Source organism: Acanthochromis polyacanthus, chromosome 13 (assembly GCF_021347895.1).
Source record: "Acanthochromis polyacanthus isolate Apoly-LR-REF ecotype Palm Island chromosome 13, KAUST_Apoly_ChrSc, whole genome shotgun sequence".
Lineage (NCBI taxonomy): Eukaryota > Metazoa > Chordata > Actinopteri > Pomacentridae > Acanthochromis > Acanthochromis polyacanthus.
Window position 1 is genome coordinate 39,254,580 of NC_067125.1, and position 16,959 is coordinate 39,271,538.

At 40.2% G+C, this 16,959-nt stretch overlaps 4 protein-coding genes across 4 annotated transcripts in view; all 4 read right to left on the reverse strand.

Moving 5' to 3' along the window:
• Positions 1 to 26: 26 nt before the first annotated feature.
• Positions 27 to 6,515, reverse strand: bcap29 (B cell receptor associated protein 29). Its single transcript, XM_022206113.2, has 8 exons — positions 6,377 to 6,515; positions 4,993 to 5,125; positions 4,746 to 4,846; positions 4,092 to 4,239; positions 3,876 to 4,011; positions 2,190 to 2,292; positions 1,708 to 1,808; positions 27 to 1,292 (listed from the first exon to the last, which is right to left on the reverse strand). Exons 2-8 carry the CDS (start codon positions 5,082 to 5,084, stop codon positions 1,257 to 1,259), a joined length of 717 nt encoding a protein of 238 aa, XP_022061805.2. The 5' UTR covers positions 5,085 to 5,125; positions 6,377 to 6,515; the 3' UTR covers positions 27 to 1,256.
• Positions 6,516 to 7,685: 1,170 nt separating this feature from the next.
• On the reverse strand, positions 7,686 to 10,715 carry dus4l (dihydrouridine synthase 4-like (S. cerevisiae)). The gene is made up of 6 exons (XM_022206045.2): positions 10,372 to 10,715; positions 10,144 to 10,265; positions 9,205 to 9,322; positions 8,790 to 8,912; positions 8,136 to 8,362; positions 7,686 to 8,032 (listed from the first exon to the last, which is right to left on the reverse strand). Exons 1-6 carry the CDS (start codon positions 10,461 to 10,463, stop codon positions 7,767 to 7,769), a joined length of 948 nt encoding a protein of 315 aa, XP_022061737.1. The 5' UTR covers positions 10,464 to 10,715; the 3' UTR covers positions 7,686 to 7,766.
• Positions 10,716 to 12,063: 1,348 nt separating this feature from the next.
• rflnb (refilin B) lies at positions 12,064 to 14,729 on the reverse strand. Its single transcript, XM_022206135.2, has 3 exons — positions 14,106 to 14,729; positions 13,607 to 13,701; positions 12,064 to 13,515 (listed from the first exon to the last, which is right to left on the reverse strand). The coding sequence occupies exons 1-3, from the start codon at positions 14,301 to 14,303 to the stop codon at positions 13,197 to 13,199; spliced, it is 612 nt and encodes a 203-aa protein (XP_022061827.2). The 5' UTR covers positions 14,304 to 14,729; the 3' UTR covers positions 12,064 to 13,196.
• A 154-nt stretch (positions 14,730 to 14,883) lies between these two features.
• The window catches only part of vps53 (VPS53 subunit of GARP complex), a 30,395-nt gene continuing 28,319 nt past the window's right edge, over positions 14,884 to 16,959 (reverse strand). The window contains exon 22 of the mRNA XM_022206124.2: positions 14,884 to 16,150. Within this exon, the coding sequence (XP_022061816.1) occupies positions 15,980 to 16,150 (171 nt within the window). The 3' untranslated portion in view covers positions 14,884 to 15,979. The remainder of the gene's footprint in view (positions 16,151 to 16,959) is intronic.

Here is a 16,959-nt window from a genome sequence, read left to right on the forward strand (position 1 = left end):
GTAAAAAAAAAAGGCAAAACAAGGCACAGGATCAAGATTTTACTTTATTTATTAAAGAAAATGTTCTATATCTGCTTAAAAGGCACTTCAATCTGATTTCTGTGTACAAAAAAAACATAACGGAAGCATTTATCTAATTTCATGACCAAAAATGAATTGTGGTGAACCCCTATAACAGCTACTTTAGCATAAAGAAGCAGCAAACCTTAGTACATGGTAATTACAACCTAAGCTCCTCTTTCACAGTCACATAGCTCTGTCTAGATAACAGAAACACAGCAAGCATACAGTCCTGTTTCATGGCCCACACTGTAGGTAAAAATCCTAGCATGCCCTAATAAGTGTGTGGAATTCAATGCAGCAGATGTAAATGAATTTAGAACTTCTGTGAATCGGAAACATTCGGAAGACATTCTTTGACCCGCATTAACTCTATTTTATTCCAAGGCTAAAATACGATCCTAAGTGCCTGTTTTTATTTATGCTTATATGTATGAGATTTGCAGCTTTAAATTAACGGAGGAAACTCAAAAGGGAAACGAAGATATGAACTCAATGTTTTCCAATTATTATTATCATCCGCATACAACCAAAACCTGTCAGGATGATTTGTCCAAGTGCAAGCGTACATGCAAACTCTACCTAGACAGTCGTGCAGGCAGCCACACACTGACTTAATATACTTCTGTCAAGCGCAAAGTGAGTGCAGCAGGAGTCTCTACAACATACAGTAATAAAGAAGAAAACCTTTAATAGAAAAATACATTTGAAGACGTTTAACGCAGGAATAGGTTGCTCTAGCTCTCGACACATCTTGCACTCCACGCTATGCAAATGGCTGAAACAAACAACACAAACCACAAACACCTATCTTTGTTGCATATTTAACACACTAAGTGCTCTGTGATTGTACCTGAGTCAATTACTCACTGAATTCTCTCCAATTACCTCGTACAATTCACCAGCCAGATAGCATACACTTGAAAAAGCAATCCTCTTAGTCACACTGCACCAGGCAGAAACAGGAAACCGTCTAATATTACTCAATTTAAGCCAGTCTGGAGCCCAAACAGAAATTCACCTCCTTTAAAACCGTTACTGATACCAGCCAAAAGTCTGTTCTTCAGCCCATCCTGGTTTTGGGATATGCACTATGACACACAGCATTATATGAAGGTCAAGCATATGCAGTGGCTCTCATGTGATTGGTCTAAGCAGCCGTGTAAACACACCAACCGTGAAACATTTAAAGAAAGCTAGTCATCCTTTTTATTTCCACTGTCTTGAAGATTCTGAAAGGAAAAGGATATGAAAAAAGACATCATTTAATATGCTCTGATCCTTTATAAAGCTACATAAATATATTTGTTGTTTTAATATTTGACAAATTAAAAAAAAAGGGTATTTAAAAGAAATAATGTAGCGGTAGCTTCTGCTTGCGTGTTATATTAGTTGAGAGTCTGACTATTAATGGGATTTGCAGTCATTTAGTAGTAATAAACCTTCCTTTCAATGTTTTCACACAGCACAGGCCTCAGTACTTTTTCAACTGACTGTAGTTTGATGACAAAATGAAAACTCCTTAAAATCTTCCAATCTGTGGCTGCCTGATGCTAATGGATTTGAATGCCACTCTGACAATGTTTTTCCTAAGTGGTGAATGACCCAACAAGTCATTATCCTGCTGCGTTTGGAGCTTAGTCTTACCTGGAGCTCCTGATGTTCTTTCAACAATCTGTCATACTCCCTGGCGAGGCCCTCCGTCTGCTTCTTCATTCCATCTGCCTCTGACTGGGATTTCTTCAGGGCTGGAAAAGAAAATCACACATCAACAAAAGCTGCCTTCTGTTTTAAGATATAAGACGTAGCAAGCTGTTATATCAGCATTTCTTTTTTTTAAGTTAAATTTTGGGCCTTTTATTGTTGATAGTTGCAGTGGAGACAAACAGGAAAGGAGGGAGAAGAGTGGGAGTGTGTGGGGCGGGATTGCAGCAAAGGGCCACAAGCGGGAGTCGAGCCCGGTCCTCTGCATCAGGGAAGCCCCTGTACATGGGTCGCCCGCTAACCCGTTGAGCTATTCGGGCACCCATTATATCAGCATTACTGACACTATAACAACTATAACACTAAGCCTGAAAAAGCAACACAAGTATTCAAGTGGGTATGTGCACAGATATATGGATACCAACCATCTCCTGAAGTCTTCAGTTCTTCCTTTAGTTTCTCTACTTCTTTCCTCAGCAGTTCCATGCCCTCTGCAGTAGCTTTGTCACCCTTCCCTTCCATCAGAGTCTGAAATACATGAAATTACATGAATTTGAGGTGTACAAAATCAAACAGCTATTAGACATGCATAATTAATATAAAATGTTGTGTATTTACATATAAAGCAGCCTCATGAGGGGAATCAAACTGTGCTATACAGCCAAATAAAACAGATGATCTGTGCTGGCTTAAGCTCACTGGATGTCAGGAAATCTGCATCACACAGATGCCCAGGATGAAACAAACATAACCCTCAGACCTAATATCGCAGGCTACACATATAGATGCAGTACAGATGCGGATTAAAGGGTGAGGCTGAGTTGCATTGTGGGTAATGTAATCATCAGTATCTGACAAGAAAGAAGATGTGCAGAAATAACAGGGATGTGATTTGAGGAAAGTGAAATTATCTGAAAAATTCAGCCGGGGGTCTGGGGGTCAGCGGGTCCAGGGCAGCGCCCGGTGGGGGACATGACGTATGCATACTTAATTAGGCAGCTGCGCGCGCAGACCCGGTTTAAAACAAAGCCTGTTTACCTGGCCAAGGCATGATATTGTAAGCACATATTACGCTAAATATGCCTTCTTGTTGTGCTGTCGGCTGTCAGAATCATAGTAAAGCAGATGATATGGCAGCTGTGACAGCGAGCAGGTGGAACTTGCTTTGTTACCGCGGCTAAACGTTTGGTTTACTTAATACTGATTTCCGCGTTCTCCGGAGCAGTCGTTACGTTGATATCACAGTTCCTGCTGATATACCGGAGAAGCCCTGAGCCCGTTAGCAGGACAGTGCAGTATGTCAAAGTAGTGCCTGATAACGCATTGAAGGACTACTTTAATACCCAACATGCCGAACCAGGCCAGCAGCAACAGGACAGCACACCATCTGCTGCATCCAAACAGCAAGAGGCCGTGTCCGGCAGGCAGCAGGAGGCGGCTGTCAGCGGTTGTCAGCGGCGGCAGCCCCAAACAACAGCCGCCACCGCCTTCTCAAAGCGAGCCCATTGATGCGGCCAAAGCCGAGACGTGCAATTTCCTAAACGCTATCTTTCTGTTCTTGTTCAGGGAACTCCGAAACACCCCAGTCATCAGACACTGGCTCACCCATTAAATTAAAGTGGAATGTGGAGGAGCTCCTGCACCGGGTCTGCACGCGCTTACCTAGTGTTAGTAAACACTGCAAGGGGTCTATACGGTCTCGGAATATCTAAAAGCCGTACCTTGGGGGAAACGAAATCTGATTTTTTGGGGTGAAAAAATCTGATTTTTTTTTTTTTGAAACGTAAAAAAAGCGGAATTCCGCGAATTCGCGGAAAAATCACATCCCTGAAATAAACATTACAAAAACATCAGGAGTCAGTAAATGTCATGGGATTGCAGTGCTTAATTAGTAGAATACATTTTGAACATGAGGACTAGAGTAACTACAAGCTTATATATGATTAAAGATTTGGAAAATCTGTCTTCTTTTAGTAGCACAGAATGCCTTAATATCTGGGTAACGCATTCTAGGCAGTTTCAGTTCTAGAGTGGGCTCTCAACAGCGTACAATAATAGTGGAGGGATACCTGGATACCTTTGAGTCATTATCCACTGTGTGTAGAGCCTACCTGTTTCAGCTGCTCATTGTCTTTCAAGTATTTCTCAGCAGTCTGGTTTGCACTCTCAGCCTGCGCCTGAAGAGCAGCTGTATTTCCAGACACAGATGCCAGTTGGTTAATTAAGGTGACCAGTCGCTTCATAACCCTGAAACAAAAAACTGTTTAGGAGGAGATCTGTTTCAAGGTATAGATTTGGGGTTGCACTATATAACAGTAGAGACTCACAGCCAGAGGAAGACGGCAAAGCCAGAGATGTAGAGGTTCCTCTGGGCCCTAAAGAGTTTCATGTGCAGATGGTCAAACATATTTGGTTGCAGCTTGGCATCTGTGCCAATTTCTTTGCCAGAATACTTCCTCACTTCACGGACAGCATCTAAGAAAAGAAACACACACCACAGGTTACAAATCATAAATTTCAGATTTATACCTTCTTCTTCTTCTTCTTTTCCTTTCGGCTTTTCCCTTCAGGGGTCGCCACAGCGAATCAATTGCCTCCATCTAACCCTGTCTGCTGCATCCTCTTCTCTCACACCAACTACCTTCATGTCCTCTTTAACCACATCCATAAACCTCCTCTTTGGTCTTCCTCTAGGCCTCCTGCCTGGCAGTGGGAAACTCAGATTTATACCTGTTCTTCTGCATACTATTTTCACAGAGAAAATTTACCAACAGCAAACAATGTCTTAATGGACAAGATTTAAAAAGTTTAACATGGCTTTCCCATTTGAGCTTTCAAAGTTACACTCCTCATTTTCATTGTAGTGTCCAGTAACTGCACCAACTCCCCAAAACTCTGCACAGTTGACAACTTCGCTTTAGAGTTAAGACCCAAAGACAAAGCAGATGAAACAATACGGAGACAGCTGAAGTTATGCTTACCAAGGAAGAGAACAATAAGTATTATGATCATGGTGAGAAACACTTTGTTCCAAAACCTCGCCATAAAATTCCAGATCCTCAGTTGGAAAATGCTCTGCCATCTGCAAAAACACATGCACACATGACGCATTCAACCAGTTGTCTGCAGGATCAATACAATGTTAAAGTATTGGTGTCCCTGCAAACCACACAGGCTGCTCCATTTGTGGAATGCAAAGCTTTAACACATGCAGTGACTGTTACTTACCTCCTGGCGGAGATGAAGGGTAAGCAGAGGATGACAATCATGGCAATCTCTGCATACAGAAAGATCGCCACAGCTGTCCATTGCAAACCCATCTTTGCTGAGGGCTTCTGAAGCTAACCGGTTACAGATAGACCTGCAACATTGGAGAATTTCAGGAAAAACCTGAGTCTGACTCACCTCTCGGACAAACAACACAATAAAGAACACACACCTCAGTATAGTTAGGAGGCTATGCTACAGAGTGTGTAGGATTTCTATTGTGAAACAACAATACCACCAGTGCTGGGAAAGAAAATCTTCAGCTGCTCAGCCACTCTGTTCACAGTTCACATACCTTAACATGAATTCACAGAGGCTACAGTTAATGCCGTCAAACTCCTGTTCATTCATTCAACCGTTTAATCTTTACTTAAACATTGAGAACATTAAGGTGTGAATATAAGAAAATAAGTAAAAAATAAAGAAAATAAGAAAATAAATGATGTAGGTACACAAAAGAAAGAAAATAAAGTAAAATACTAAAAGGCGAAGTCAGCAAAATTAAAACATTAAATGGAGCATTTAAGTTTAAAATCAAATGAAAGGTAAAATCTCAATTGACATATGGACAAAAATGACTCAAGCTTTGGACCATCCAACAGGTTATACTAGATTGCAGGTGAACAGTGGGTGAAACTGGGTTACTAAAGCTCAGTAAAAATCTGAACTGCATCATTTAGTTGTGCACAGTAAAGAGGTAATGCAAGGGGCATAAACCAGTAAGTGCCTTATAAATAAATAAAATCCGGTGTTTATCAGGCCATACAGAGAGATAGTACAACCCAACCTTAGCATACAGCTTACAGGGATGATTACCATCTCCAGTAATAAAATTTAAGGTTGAATGACAAACAGTGTCAACCACTTAAGGTAGTATAAAATGTCACCATCATCAAGTACTGATAGAAAAGCTATATTTGTAAGAGATACATTTTTAGAACTTATTCTTAAAAGAAGCCATATATTCTGCGTATTTTAGGCGTTATTGTGGACACATGATACTTAAACGTCAGCTTCTAATCTAACCAAATTCCTACACATTGTTCTATTGTTAAAAGCAACGTCATTGTTTCCTGTCTTAATGGCGCCAACACAAACAGTAGATAGCAACAACGTGCATGTTAATATGGATATCAGAGGCAAATATAGACATTATTTCCCCTCTTTCATCTTCACTTCACGTTCAAAATCATAAACTCAACGTTGCGTTAGCATACTAGCTAAAGCTAGCGTTGGACTAACGCGGATGATGCGGACAGAGCTAAGCAGTTACACGTTTAAAAGTGTCGTTATAGTAAATATCTAAAGTTACGTAATAATTCGGGTGGAAACATAAATAACTTACCAACAAAACGCCAAACGACTGAGAATTGACTCGTAGTTAACTTGTGAAATCAGCCACAGCAAACTTTCTCTTCCTGGTCCAGCGTCTTTGGCAGCCAACCAACCGTCTGGAGGATCAGTCCAGTTTTTCAAAATAAAACTAACATGAAGCGATTTAATGAATTTGCACTGTCACGTTATCATCAAATATTGTTCCTCGGAAGTACGTCTGTTTGTTAACTAGTTTAGCAACAATTACTTGTAATTTTTTACAGATCTGAAATTTCAGTCTGTGTGCGTGGTTTTGTCTGCTCACTTCCCTTCTTATTTTTAACGTATTCGTGACTTTTATTTTGAAGGCACACTTACATTACTTGGGTCTACTACTAAAAACCAAGCACAACCAAATTACCATTAAGTATGCTGGTATTGTCACTGATTATGTATTTATATTCTTTCTGTTGTTATTGTACTAATCGTTAGTAAAAAAATAAAACAAATTACAATAGTTTCTAACAGCAGAAAATAAATCACTATATTAGTATAGTATTATAGCTTTTGTAACTTTTCTACATTTTTTACCCAGAATTGTTAATTTGCTGTATTACCTTTTACACTGATGGTTTTTTTAAAAATCAAAACATTCTTGTGTTCCTTGTAGGACCTACAATGGTATATAGTATACATGCTGTGAAAGTAAAATCGGTTGTCAGCTCTTAGATTATCATCTGTTTATATGTTAATCATCTATTCATAAATAACTGTTTATATACTTTATTGATTTTACTCAATTAAATTGCTTACATTTGGGGTTATAAACATCAGTTTTGGCACATGTGTGAGTAGCATGATTCAGGTTAAAAATAGAGATCTCAGGTCTTCTCAGGTATGGAGTTTCAGAGACTTCTCTGTCAACTTTTTTAATGTAGACTATACTCCAGGTCTTATTCAGAGGATGCCTTAACATCTCTGTTATCTTTCTTAGAAATACAGAACTTTAAGGTTTTATTACATGGTATGGAAACCTTACTACAGGTCAAGTCATAGTGCCTTTTGCAATGATTCAGTGACAGTAGCGTTGCATTCTCGTCATGATTTTTGTTCCATTGGTGAGAGAAGGATGCTGGACAACTTTTCTGTCCCTCCCCATTACAATGAAAAAAAAATATTGACAACCCAGTAAAATACTTGGTTGTTTAACTGTTTTAGGTAATAAGAGTCATGGTACAATTAATACCGGTATTAATTACAGCTACACATAGTGTTTAATTTCCTTCATGAATACTGTTTCAGCTTGAAGAAAAAATAGGAATAAAGACAGACATCAATGATTCAATCACAGCTTTGCAATTTTATTCGGCATAAAAACACAATACAAATGTTAAAACGGAAACCATCACATTTCAATATGCTCATGTTCTGAGATCATGAACTGACCCGTATGTGTTCTGGAGGTAATCTATTACAGCTGAGGTACTTGACAGAGAATTGAACACTTTTCTCTCAGGCTGGGAGCTAACCCTCTCCAACATGTAGATAAGATGGTGGTGGAAGCATGTGAATGGAGTTCCCTGTTCTATAGAGATGTCCACCCAGTCCCATATACACTCTAACGGAGTGTCCTCGTAGCCGGCGAACATGGCAGGGTTAGCGAGCAAACCCCGAGCTGCCATCACACCTAATAAGGAAATCCAACAAACAAGAGAGGACTGTTGTCATTTATGCATCTGTGATACATAAATACTTGGTCAATAGTGAAACTGTGTGGAAAGCAAACATACCATCAACACCAGTAAGCTGGTGAGTGGACTCCACATCACGGAGGTACTTTATGTCCCCATTGGCAATGACGGGGACGGAAACACTGTCTTTGATTGTCTTTATGGCGTCATAATGAACCGGCTGGTGGCGCTCTTCGGCTGTACGGCCGTGGACTGTTATCCAAGACACACCGGCAGATTCAGCCTTCTGACACAGATCCACTGTCCGCTTCAAGTCCTTGTGAATTCTGTGGCGGAAGGGATTTATTTTTTTATTTTTAAAAAGTACAATAACTATTATCAGTATTATAATAATTATTGTTATCCTGAATTTGCAAATAAGATGTTATAGTTGCATAAACAAAATAAATTGCATGAATTTGGATATACCCAACATTTTATCTGCATACAACATATACAACACTATCAAGACCTCTTGGATTCATTTTATTAATTTAATGAAGTTAAATTGTAAGAGGAACACTGAGCAAGACATTTTAGTTGAGATCACATGGTTTCAAAATTACCATAAACTCAGTTTCCCATATTTGCACTGCACTTTGCAGTTACTATTACCAGCCAGCATTTACATACAGACTGTTGTATCTGCAGTAAGCTAATATCAGTCAATTTATCAAGTACAATTTCAAACTGTAACTTTATTTTATTTTGTACCTTATTTTGATGGATGCGGTGTAGTTTGGATTGTCCACTTGGTTTCTGACATGTCTGACCATGTCTTTCACAAGTTCAGGCTTGTTGATGAGGCATGCACCATACCCGGCTGACATGGCCCACCTGAAAACACCACAACAAAACTGATCAAACAACTTTTGCAAGATCTGTAGCCATTTTCTGCAGGCACACGGTTTGAAGGATTTGTATCTAACTTTCCATTCTGCTAATTCTAATTAAGTATCTGATATAAAATGGAAATAAAAAGGATCAAAGCAGAAACATACAAGTTTCCACGGAAAAAAATGAATAAGTCAAGCCCACAGTTTGATCTGCTGTAAAATCTGCTGCTAAAAACGGTCTGCATGACAGTGTAATAAAAAAATGACTGGAGGCCTAATGCCAGTATCTGCACCTCTGGGGACAGCCACAGTTCAGATCAACTCCATCTGAGAAAGGTGCTACCACACAGGCTGCATCAGCCAGGGTCTGGGCATCATGGGCAGCAAACTGTACTATCAGGGGCCGGTCACCTGAGGAGAAAAAGGATAAACAAACCTTGGTAAACATTTGTCATTGTCTTGTCATTTCTCAGGGTTATGACACAATGGCAGCATGTATACTGAACAGAAATATCCATTCAAGTATTTGTTGTTTGAACACACAGCATCCCTATAACAGAATGAACATCATAAAACAACCAAGTCGTCGTAATAGAATCAGTTCTAGAGCAAGGTCACTAATCAGAAATCTATAGTCAGTAGCTAGTCACACATCAGCAAGGCATAGAGCCAATAAGGTTGCTGATGTAGACTTGTCTAATGTTCATCCTGAGTATAGTGTAGCAGATTGTCTGCTGTGCCACGTTGTCTGAAATGATTTCTGAGATGACAAATGGTTCTGCTGTGGACATTCATGTGCCTGGTTATGGCTTCAACTGACAAACCAGCACCCAGCAAGCCAACAGCCTGTTCTGGTCCTTATCTTGTCATCTGTGGGACTGTGTAATTTAAATAAAGCTGCCCGGTTACAGCGGCCTTTCATAGTTTTAAGTCAAATGAATATCTGTGTTCAGGTCACACAATCTGATCATTGTCCTTTAAAGCCACACCTCACTAGAGTGAAGTAACAGTTGAGAATTTGTGACCACTTAAACAGCTTCAAAATCATTTTCTATCCATAACAGGAGCACTGAGATTTTCTTGTTAACATCTCTCCAAGTCAGAAAACAACACCCTTAGCGTGCTATGTTTATAGTTTCGTTCAGTGCACAACTTATTAACAATCTGACAGGAAATCTAACAAACATAAACACATTTAGGCGACCAACTGTTATTACAGTGTTCCTACTCACGTTCATTCGTAGTGAACTCGCTGTCTCTGGCTTTGACAGATCGCATGAAGTCGGCAGCTACTATCATGGGTGTGAAACAAATATCACAGTTGTACTTCCGAACCAAGGACCTGAACGCAAGTCTGTGGGACAACAGACACAAAATAGCACATATGCTTCACGTGGTTCAGTATTACAAACAGTTGAATTATCAGAAACAATTACTGAAAGAAAACAAATTCCTCTCACTTTGAGTATCGAACCATCGGTGCACATATTTTCAGTACTTTTCCTTTTTCAAACATGTCCATGATGTTCGTGCTGCTGCTAGAAGTCTTCATTCTTCGCAACGTAGCGCTGTTAGCATAACAAGCTAACTGCCCCAGTATCCGAGAGAAGACTTTGGCTTAACAATAAAGTCTGTCGTCTGACATTTATATCATTGTTTAAAGAGTACAAATAGGCTTGATATACACCGTAAAGCACAATTCTGTGGCACACACACAGACACTATAACGACGTTTACCACCATGTAACAACGATGCTTCAGAGGAACATGCGAGGAAAAAAAGTGGGCGTGTTTACGACCTCTGAACTTTTACGTCACATAACTCACTGTTTTTTAAAATTTCTTTCTTTTTTATAATAATTTTTGACATTATAAAAATCAATTGTTTTTTCAAATTGTTTAAGTTGCAATTTTAGTTATTTATTTAGCTTACAAACACTGATGTCAACCGTAGAAAATGTAGTCCCATCTAATTACGATATAACTACGGTCATGCAATGCTGCCTTCAGGTGCTGTGGGGAAAAGCAGCTTTCGAGTTTTCTGATAACTAAGCCACATCACTGCATTCGGATACTGGAATACGAATTACTTGTTGAAAGGTAAGATAAAACTTTATTAATCTCGAAGGAAATTCTTCAACAGGGTTCATTACATGCATGTGAGTACGTGCATTTTTTTTTAATGTCCTCATAAAGTTTGATTTTCACAGTACATGCATTATACATTTATTAAAACAAAAAAATTGAACATATTTTTCGCTGTGAATTACTTATCTCCATTGTGTTCTGGACAACAAGGATGATGTGAGGTATAAATGTGTAGATGAATTAAAAGTATCTATTTTAACAAAAATGCCAAAATCTCAGTATAAAAGTTTCATTTTAACTGATCAGTTCACTGCTTGTGACATGTCACAGATGAGATGAATTCTGCACAGTAAAAAGACCAAAAAGTAAATAGGTGGTGTTGCAAGAAGTTTCCCAAATTCTATTCCTCACCTCTCATCAGGGCAGGACTTACTGAAGGTGGAAGCATGTTTTGAAGAATCCCCTCTGGCACTAATCTGATCAAGACACATTTAACTAATGGAATAAGCTCTAACACTGCTGTGATTTATTCATACCCTAAAGCCAATCAGTGGAGAATACACACACAATATACAGGGTAAACCTTGCTCTGAAAGAAACCAAATAATCTCTTGCACTTTCCCTCAATAGCCATAAGAGGGCATTGCAGTAACAATTCAAAACATAACATATCCATGTCGTTTTAAAGGGACAATTTATCCTAGAATCAAACTATGCATTATTGTGATGCCTCAACAAGTCAACAGCACATACATCACTCCTGATTATTTTAGCAGCTGAAGTATGAACAGCTAAACCCAACTGATCAGATACTCAGTGACATGATGCCTGACATCCAAAGCTTCAAAAACTAATAAAAACCCGTAAAAGTTATTTTTGATCAGACACCAAAGACCTTCTCCTGTGCAGACAGTCGGTTTTCCGATGTTGAGAAGGATCACCTACTTTGATAATTTATACATGAAGTTTACATTAGCGCATTTATCATTTTGCAGGCCAAAATAGTAGCTATCAGTTGTCATCCTATATGAAGGATGAGCCCCACATCCTCATAAAACACACAATTGTTGAACTGAAGATCACTTTATTTCAAACTGGCACTGAATAAGTGACTAATATCAATAAGAAGCATCAACAGAAACATCAAAAAAGTACAAAAAGCATCACAAAAACATCTCTTGCCACAACAGTGGAGAGACCCCGTTATTCAGGTGATAAAATCTCAGATCTTAAAACTTCAACAGAATAAATACAATTTCAATCCAAGTCACGGCAAAGAAAGAAGGTTCTAGCAGTGGAATGCAGCTTGTTACTTTCACTAGTTAAGCGAGTGAGTGATATCAACATAATCTCCACTTTTCAGTAAACTCCACATTCATGATCCATCTGTACTACCTACTTAGTTTTAGCTTACACATCTCAATGAACAGCAAAGTTCCCTTAATCTATCAACATGTTAAACTGCGGCTGTAAACGGTGGTGAGGATTCAGGCCTGCAAAGAGCTTAGTTTGTGTTACGCTGTGCACAAACACACAATACCCTCTGGAAAAGAAACGTGAAAAGTATCAACACATCCTTTGGACAGTGTGGCTATGTTAGCGATTTATCATCAATCTAAACCCCAGAAACACAGCTAAATGCTCTTGCACTCTAAGTGATTACTAAACTAGCAGTTTTAAGATTCTCCTCTCTTTGATTACAACAAATTATATATGCACTGAAGCAGGCCTTGTTGCTTTAAAAATTTAAAACGGCATCACTTGACCAACTTGATATAACACAAGAGTGATTTTGCTCAAGGCAAATAAGCATTCTCTTCATCTTGGTCCATATTAGTCCGTACGACATCCAATAAAATATGATCATGCCTCTGAAAACTTTTCAACGAGCTACAAACTGAAGCATTTAATAAAACAGCCATGCCAGTGGATAGATTCACTCATTGGCAGGGGTAAAAACATATTAAGACACGGACTGAATAAATGTTTAATCAATTCAACTCGTGTCTTTGCCAATCTTTGCCATCTGTAGCAGCACAGCACAGATGCCTCCAGTCCACAGCTTGTGATGGGTACTAATAGGACAGCGGGCTACACAACTGTAAAAAGACAACAGCAGGTCAGCGGCAGCCAGCTTTAGAGGAGTATCGAGGGCATGGGAATGACTGTCATTCCATGTCCCTAGCTGGCTCTGCTCTCACTGAGATAACTTTCTGTGGCCCGCTGTCTGCAGCTCCACACTCGAGAGGAATCTTCTGGATAGCCGGTGGCAGTCATAGCTCAGCTCTGTGGTGTAGACGGTGCTGGTTTTCTTGGGGTAGACGATGGTGGTGCTCTTGAAGCGTTGGGGACGATGGCGGGGTTCGAAATCCAGCTGCGTCTTGTAGTGTCGCCAGGTGCTGTCGGACATGGCCACGATGGTCTGCCTGCAGTGTTCGAGGCCCTGACCCCAAGGCTGCAGGGCCACGTCCTGGATGAAGTGGCGGTCCGAGTCATAGTGCACAGATGAGGTGTATCTGTGGATAAAAGGAGAGTATATCATGATTTTATTTGGTGAAAAACAATGCAAAGTCTGCTGTTGCAGCCGTCATTCCAACTCCAACCCACCTCACTTCCTTTGGCGGTAATGGATCGAGTGCAATGCCTTCCCCAAAGGACAGCGGGTGCAGCTGTGGGAAAGATCGAGCAGGTATAACTGGAACCTGCAACACAGAAAAATGAATCAGCCCCACAGTCAACACATGAGGAGCTGCAGGTTCTCATTGACCCAGTTCAGTGCTGAATTGACCCACTTTCTCCAGCTGGCCAGAGCATGGAGAAAGTTTTCCCCTTAAATCAAGTTACTCAAAAACATTATTTCACTAAAAAAAAAAAAAACAACAATGGTGTGACTGACAGACAGCGGCAGTATCTGAGCCAACTTCCTGCAGATAGTGGCGACATCTACTCAAATGCAAGACAGCTTGAATTGAACAGGACAAACTTAAGCATTAGTGGAAGGCATTTGGAGAGTAATATGCCAAATGCTACGTTTGCGGCCTTGCTGCAAAAAATAAAGACTTTAAAATCAGAGGAGTAGTGAGAAAGTAGGAGCGGTGTTACCTACCAGGGAACCCCGTCCTTCGTCTTCAGACACCGGGCTCACACCTCCGGCTTTATCTGGACCCACAGGCAGCAGCCAGGCGCTGGGGCTCGGACTGGGGGGCAACCCAGAGTCCGGGCTATCAAGTCCTCTATCAGCCCTGCAGCTCATATCCAGAGGATCTCCTTCACACACATTCGGCAAGTTCAACCTGCCGACCATTTCTAGTGAAAAGTTGCAAAACTCCAGCGAGTAAGACGCAGGTTGCGAAAGAGAAATACGTCCTGTTTACAATTCCTCCTCTTATTATTTTCTTGCAAAGTCCGTCGGTGCTGCTGCTCAGCTTCTTCCCGGACAGCACGCACAGCTGCACGCCGAAAAGATCATCAACCAGGAGGATCCACAAACGCATCCAACCTGGATCTCCTTCCCCTTCACATTAAAACGCATGAACCAGCTCCACAGTGGATGTGCGCAAAGAAAGCAGAGAAAGTTTTACTCCCGTGAAAGGTGGAGAAAGAGTGAGTAGGTCCTACTGCCCGCGGCTCTTCTTCAAACTTGTTGCCCCTCAAACGGGGCTTTCAGATCCGCAGACACAGAGAAGGAAACGCCCTTCAGAGCCTTTTCCTGGCTGCTGATTGGTTGGAAGATAATTGGCAACCAGACACGAAGCCAGCAATGGGAACTTTTCCAGATCCTCATTTAAATTAGTAAAAAATCAGGTTGATGTGTCTTCCTGGTATTGTGCAGAATGCGTAAAGTGGAACAGCATACACCCATTTGAAGAAACATAAGGGGAAAATCTGTGGGAATGTTTTAATAGTGTTGCCAGTGGAGCATACAATTCAGACAATAGAAACGAGTAACATTTAGTACCCAAAGGCAGGACTTGGTACACTAATGCAGTTGTTTATCTGATCTACAAGGACTCGCAAAACTGAGAGGCACTGGTATCAAAACAAATGAACGCAGCCAAATAAGTTTTCTTTCCTCTCTGGAGAGCGTGATCCATTGTGTTTGATATCATCGAGAGAGCACTTGGAAAAATGACGGGACAAACCTAATCCTGTGATCATTTTTATGACAAAAGATATTGTTTTGATGTGGAATTTTTCAATGTGCCCGTCGGTGCTGATTAAATGAAGCAGAAATGAAAACACTTACTGAAACAAACCTTTGATTGTTCTAAGGAGGCAGAAAATAAAAGAATATTCTGGACTTTAAAAATTGATGTTTACTATGTAGTTAAAAAGATGACCTTGTGTCATCCGGAAAATGCACGGAATCCAAAAATCCTCTTTGTCCCAAGCTTGTGAAACTATATAAGTTCATTTTAGGCCACTGTCCCCTTTATTGGATGGCTGAGAGCCACACCAATTCCAACCCATTACTCCCCATATGAAATTAAACAGCTGAGGAAAACCATGGCTACCCTTGAATTAATTATATTCAGAAAACATCAACTTTAATTAAGATCAGGCTTCCTAATAATCACTGTTGATTAGATATGTCACAAAGAAGCAGCCAGAGGCCCTCTGAGCTGAGTTTAGTTACCAACACTACAATCAGTCTTCTGAGTGCAAATATACTGTGCAACAATGAAGTAATGTTACAAAGCTCAGAGGTTAGTGTTGCAAAAAAAAAAAAAAGGTGGACAATTACAGAAGTACATGACATAGAACAACAGCAAGTAACAGTTGAAGTTTCTTCATAATCCAGCATCAGCTTGGGTTCATGACTGTCAGTCAGAAAACTCAGTCAACATTTTGCTCTTTCTGTAATTCTCCACACAAACTGAAAGGAGCGTAATGAAGTCTTTGAGATGAATAACTTCAAGAAAGTCGAAGGCCATCCCAGCCTACACTCTTTTTCACTGTCGAGATGTGATTTCAGTGTGTTCACAGTCTCTTCTTGATGAGTTTCTCTAGTTTGCGGATACGAGAGGACTCCTGCTCAGGGGTGGGGGCACTGAAGGACAGAGAGGGTCCACCGTCGGCCCCAGAGGGTGGAGTGGGCAACCTCTGCCTGAAGAGATCCAGCATGCTGCTCTGTTCACTGCGCTTCAGACCCTACATCCGCGTATTAAACACATAAAACAACATGAAGACATAAAAATGAGAGCATGTTGGGTCACAATAAAATATCAGACAACATAGGCAATATAACATTTGTGGAAAACAGGTAAGATGGGATAAACTACAAAGATGTGACTTGGAAGGAATACTTTGATATTTTGGAAATGAGTTTATTTGCAGTCCTTTGGAGAACTGGATGAGAAGTATAGTCGTCACACTATAGTTTTGTTTTTTTTTTTTTACTGTATTTTTGAGTGGAAAAACAAACACGATATATAAAATGTGGAACTGTAGAGGTTCTGGTAGCTGCATGTCATTGCCATTGCATTGGAGATGGGTATGGACTTTAGACTAGAAAACTGGCAATACAAAATATGGGACGCAAGAAAATGCAAAGATATGATTAGAAATTATGATTACCTTTTATCCTTTACACAAACATGTGCAAAAGTGTTTATGAAAATAGATACATTTTAAAATTTGCAGATGACACTGTTATTGTCAGTTTGCTGCAGAATAATGAATCCAGCCATGGTCCAGTCCTGCAGGATTTCATCAGTTGGTGTGACCTTTCCTTCTTGGTGCTGAACACGTCAAAGACAAAGGACATGCTCATTGATTTTAGAACACAGGGTCCAAACTGCGACCCCACAATCATTAAGGGCCAGCCTGTTGACCGTATGGATTGCTACAAATACCTTGGGACTGTTACTGACGCCAAACTGACTTTTAGCAGGAATTGTGAAGAGCTGTGCAAGAAGGGACATCAGCATCTATTTTACTTGCAGAAGCTGTCCTGTTTT

Bases quoted from the DNA above. Each gene is read 5' to 3' on its own strand.
- dus4l (XM_022206045.2), bottom strand. From the start codon at position 10,463: ATGAAGACTTCTAGCAGCAGCACGAACATCATGGACATGTTTGAAAAA. The intron at 10,266-10,371 runs GTGAGAGGAATT...GTTGTCCCACAG, and splicing joins CCGATGGTTCGATACTCAAA to ACTTGCGTTCAGGTCCTTGG. The intron at 8,913-9,204 runs GTGCAGATACTG...TGGTGTTTTCAG, and splicing joins AACTGTGGCTGTCCCCAGAG to GTGGGCCATGTCAGCCGGGT.
- bcap29 (XM_022206113.2), bottom strand. From the start codon at position 5,084: ATGGGTTTGCAATGGACAGCTGTGGCGATCTTTCTGTATGCAGAGATT. The intron at 4,240-4,745 runs GTAAGCATAACT...TTCTTTTCTTAG, and splicing joins ACTTATTGTTCTCTTCCTTG to ATGCTGTCCGTGAAGTGAGG. The intron at 4,012-4,091 runs GTGAGTCTCTAC...TTTTTGTTTCAG, and splicing joins TTTGCCGTCTTCCTCTGGCT to GGTTATGAAGCGACTGGTCA.
- rflnb (XM_022206135.2), bottom strand. From the start codon at position 14,303: ATGGTCGGCAGGTTGAACTTGCCGAATGTGTGTGAAGGAGATCCTCTG. The intron at 13,702-14,105 runs GTAGGTAACACC...TCTGTGTTGCAG, and splicing joins ACGAAGGACGGGGTTCCCTG to GTTCCAGTTATACCTGCTCG. The intron at 13,516-13,606 runs GTGGGTTGGAGT...TTTTATCCACAG, and splicing joins TTACCGCCAAAGGAAGTGAG to ATACACCTCATCTGTGCACT.